Source organism: Penaeus japonicus, unplaced genomic scaffold, assembly GCF_977035675.1.
Source record: "Penaeus japonicus unplaced genomic scaffold, GWHDUDI00000001_assembly GWHDUDI00000008, whole genome shotgun sequence".
Taxonomy (NCBI): domain Eukaryota; kingdom Metazoa; phylum Arthropoda; class Malacostraca; order Decapoda; family Penaeidae; genus Penaeus; species Penaeus japonicus.
Window position 1 is genome coordinate 23,292,537 of NW_028234410.1, and position 5,000 is coordinate 23,297,536.

The 5,000-nt window shown below is 32.5% G+C and overlaps 1 protein-coding gene across 5 annotated transcripts in view; it reads left to right on the forward strand.

Moving 5' to 3' along the window:
• The window catches only part of Eb1 (microtubule-associated protein RP/EB family member 1), a 45,232-nt gene extending 41,200 nt beyond the window's left edge, over positions 1-4,032 (forward strand). For all 5 annotated transcript variants that reach the window (XM_086539264.1, XM_086539267.1, XM_086539263.1 and 2 more), the window contains one exon: positions 3,391-4,032. In XM_086539264.1, the coding sequence (XP_086395390.1) occupies positions 3,391-3,456 (66 nt within the window). In that variant the 3' untranslated portion in view covers positions 3,457-4,032. The remainder of the gene's footprint in view (positions 1-3,390) is intronic.
• Positions 4,033-5,000: the final 968 nt, after the last annotated feature.

Consider the following 5,000-nt stretch of genomic DNA (forward strand, 5'->3'; position numbering starts at 1 on the left):
GTAAATAGATATAAGGGTGATGATTTCTCTCAAAAGGAGTTATGTCTTCTAAGTCTTAGGAGTCTCTCTTGCCCTCGTTCTTGCAGTGTCGGTATTCTTTCACCACAGGCATGATCCTTTGTACATTCATACTCTAGAGTAAAGGCTGAGTAAGGTGAATATTTTTTACACTTGGATGTATGAGGAAAGGGATGTGTCTTTGGAAAGATAGGTTTTGAGTTTGTTTTAGAGAGTAAGTGTTTTTAGGAAGAGAGGATTTTTTAAAGAATGGACAAACAAACTACCATTTGTTTTGCATAAATGTGATATATGATTCTTGTCTCAATGAGCAGCATTTTTGTGGTGCTCATACAGCATGATGACATGAAATTGAGAGAAACAGTTATTGACTCAAGAAGCAATATGTTAATATCCAATATATTTTTATGTAAGTAAAGGACACATGAATTACAACACACCAGGTTGTCAAAATTCTGTTATTCTAAGCATTTTTTTCAAATAAAATGTCATTAAAACACTTATTGTTAATTAGTTATTATTATTGAGAGATTGACTATATTTCAAGTAATTATTTTTAATGAATACAAATGTATTAATTCATATGATTAATACATTGAGTCAGTTTGTGATATGACCTGACTTGCTTCACTTTTCCATTGAGCTTTTTTGTGCATAGTGGGTTTTCTGTGTGAGTATTCTTTGTTGTATTTGATAGCAATATATTATTGGTTTATTAATAATTTTTGAATGGTGGTGATGGATATTTAAATCATATATTTGTCATTTTGTGTATTTATTGAAGCAGGACTTTATTATCAATGGAATTGCAAAACCAGAAATAATTGTTCTAAAACTGGAAATATGGCATAGTACTCATTTTACTGCAAATTTAATTCCTTAGTCTGCAGGTTGTGATTTTTTTAAAAGATTTGGTTCATAATGTATCATATGCTCTTTTGAATTGATATTTAGGAAAGGGTAAAATTGCCTTTTACTCATATCTTGAAGTGTTTCATGAATTATTTAGAGTAAAATAGAATGAATACAATTATTTTATCATCATTGTCATTACCATTACCATTACCATTACCATTACCATTACCATTACCATTACCATTACCATTACTATTACCATTATTATTAACACAGCACAAACCATTTGTTAGTAATTAGTTTTGGATGTCTTAAAATTTATGATATATTAAACCTTGTGCAGACAGTACATCACAACAACTTGGTTAGGACAAAATCTCTTTACTGACATCGAAGAGAACATATTTTTTTATACTAAATGATAAAATCCAGGTTTTGAGTTCAGTATTTTAATGCAATTTGTAAGTTAGATCTGAAAAGGTGAACTTGATTACCTGCACAGGCAGTGATAATACTTAATGGGTGTCTGAATCAGGAATGATTAGAATCACCTGGCAAGATGCACATCTGAGTGGTAAAGCTTTGATAATCATTTTGCCATTTTTTCTTCTTTCTGTTTTTCTTTCTTTCTCCATTTGCTTTGAAGGGCTTTCTTGCTTATTGATGCTTAGGTAGTGTGATGTTTCTGAAAAATTGTATCCCCAGTGTACATGATCTTGCTAAAAGAGGTCTGCATGAATATTTGCTCAGAGGCATGTTATAATTGTCTTTGTGACGCAATTTCATTGGTGTGCATAAAATATTTCTCGTTTTGTTGTTAGACTAATATAGAAATGTGTATAGTCTGTATAACTCTGCATAAATATCCAGGGTTATTGTTGCAGAAATGAAATGGGTCAATTTTTTGTGGGGGTTTATCAACATTCCGAATGATTGTCTTGAACTGCTTATTCTATAATATGGGTATGCTGAAGAAAAAAGATTAAACATTTTTTCTTAATTATATTTCATCTATACACCCTGATTTATTCTGCTGGATACTTATTTAACAAATAGGATAGGAATTGTAAATCCTTTGGCTTTGGTTGGAAGTTTAACTTTGTATGAATTGACCTTTATGCTTACTAATTATTGTGATTGCATATTCTAGTCTTTTAACAGACTTGTTACCCAAAAATAGACTTACTGAAGGATACCCAAACCTATGCTATCATAATTATACAGCCTTATATCCAGGAAATTCATATATGTTTGTCTGCTTACTATGTATGCTTAAAGCTCCAAATTTTATAACTCATTTGTTTTGAACTCCCTTCTGTCTGCCTTTCCCTTTAGATTAATGTTCCTCTCTAGCTCTTTCTCTGTCAAGCATATACCCATTTCAAGTTCACCTTGCATTTCTTGATAATATATTCTTTTTGTTAGATTTATAAGTTTCTCTTTCCAGCTGTCATATCTCTGCTAGTGCATGGTGTGATTTTGGTTTCACAGTGTAAGTGTTAATAGCATGAATAGGACCTTTATTGCAGGAAGTTTTGGTGAATTTAGGGTTATAGTAATCTTAATTTTGAAGAGTCATTCTGTAGATGAGGGAATAATATATAGTAGGTTAAGGCAATTGATTGACTATTTATATCTCATAGTATGTATTCATATATGAAGTACATATGGAAACAAGAGGTGAATTAGAACATTAGAAAATAAAGTTTTCATAATCAACATCATTGTTATTTTTTTACTTGTCATACTCATGATTGAAGTAATGTGTGATGTAACTGTTTCAAGATATACATGTATGTATGTGTGAAGTAAATGGTGTTATTCTTATTATTTTATTATTATTTTGCTTTAAGACATTATGGTACACATATTAAGGTTCAAAGACTATGAATGATTCAGATATATTTGACATGGAAATGGTTTAGATGGGATATGCAAATTCCAATGGCTTTTCTGTATGTATATATTTTATACATAATTTCCTTTTTTCTCTCTCTCTCTTAAATGTTATGAGTGAATAGTGGGTGAGAAAGTTGAGTCTCTCTTGGTTTGGTTCATTTTTATTGGAGTTTGTAAACACAGGAGGTTATGTGATGTTGAATTAGTAGCTTTTATTTTCTATCGTTAGGATTTGATTGTTGAGCGTAGCTGCTTTCCCAAAGCTTTTCATTCATGATTCACAAGTGGTTATAACATTTTTGTTTTCTTTATTGATATTAGTTCTGTGGTTCTTGTACTTGATTTTTTTTTCTTTTCTTTTCTTTTCTTATAGATCAAGAAAAGTTACTCATGTATATGTTATCTATGTATTCAAATCAGCATTATTACACTTTATAGCAATCATTCAGTTTGTACAGTATAAGCAACAATGGATTAAGAACAGTTGTAAAGGATTTTACTCTTTTCTTTCAGAACATGCATGAAAAAGATGATATTGTTATGACTTGTTCTCTTTTTTAATAATCAATAACTGAATGATTAACAGAATCCAACATGTTCTCTCTCCCTCCCCTTCAGGATGGCTTCGCTGCTCCTGAAGATGCTGAGGATGTTCCTCCCCCTCCAGAGGAAGAGGAGTACTAAGGGACCAGTCGCTGACACCCATCACAACACAATGTGGGTCCAACGCGGGCACTGCAGTCTAGGTGTTGTTGTTCCATAAATCACTGCTTGAGGGCTTGTAAAGTGTGAGTCCTTGGTGTGGAGGCATATCTACCTTGTCTTATTTTTTATTATTATTATTATTATTACATGATAATAATTCAGCTGGAACTTGACTCAAGTGGTATAGGAAGTTATTTTCAAGAGACTCGCAAACAGTTTTGAAAAAAAAAAAAAAAAATACAATGTATACATTTAAAAAGATTAAAAAAAGAAAGATACAAGGCCTCCTTCTATATCACCTTTGAAAATTAATTATAGACTAACTCTAAGCCAGTTCCTCGCTGACATTTCCGACTATTTTTTACTCGCAATTCAAGGAGATATGATTGGTATTATGTAAGGACAATAATTCACAAATGCCTAGGACTTCTTTGCCTTACAATCCTGCTGTTTTGCACGGCACATCATATCCTGTCATCCTGTCTGTAATTCTTGTAATGTCTTCATTGCTTACTCATATTGTTATTATGTGCAAAATAAATTATTTGCAACAATCCCACAATGTTTTAGGTTTTTATCCTACAGTTAGAAGGCTAATTCCATTGGTTCAGGATGCTGAAAGAGTTGAATGATTGTTGGATATTTAAACAAACCTGTTTTTTAACTTGTGTAGAACTTGAAATAAGGTACCTAATGCATTCTCTTGTCCAATTAGTTTTCCCTGAGTCTGTGTTTCAGTATTTTGTAAGAATGTAATTTTCTTCTTTTTTATTTCTTTACCTCAAAACAGCATCCCTTTTGTGTAGGGTGACTGATGCAGCATTACCAAAGTCTCAGTCAGTACTTAAGATTAGATCCACAGCAACACCTGTAATTTGACTCTCTTGTATTGTGTGCCAAGTAGGTTTCCATCCTTTTGCAGTTGTGTAAACATTTAGCTTCTTTTTGAAAATTAGGTTTTTCACTTTTTTTAATAGGGATATACTAACAACTTGTATGTTATTTAAAGCTGTAATGTGTGGCATATTGTAGTTGCTTTTATTATTGTGACTTTTTGTATGAGAATGCCATAATCAAATGTTATTCCATATGGCTGGCTTGAAATTGAATTCACTGAATGATGCTGAACTTTTTGGAAAAAAAGAACATATATAATGTACATGATTATTGTAACCTGAATTCTCACCATTATTTGTCTGTTTGTCAGTAATTAAGTGGTTGGGCTGCAGGTTGTATGAAGCTTGAGTGGAGGTTTCAGAATGAAGTCTGGCTCCAGTGACTCAAAGATTATGTCACAAATATATAAATCTATATATACACAGGAGTTGAAACAGCACAAGCATCACAAGATGCTGATTTAAAAGTAGTAAAAGATGTTGCCCTTTGCAAGCAGGGATATTAACCCTTTCCCAACGGGGCACTTGTTACGCGAAGACCCCTATGCCGGGCGATTGCAATATTGCATTGAAATTGTCACACTGGCATGACGCCCCGGCATCGGGAGTTTGGCTGTGTCACACGAG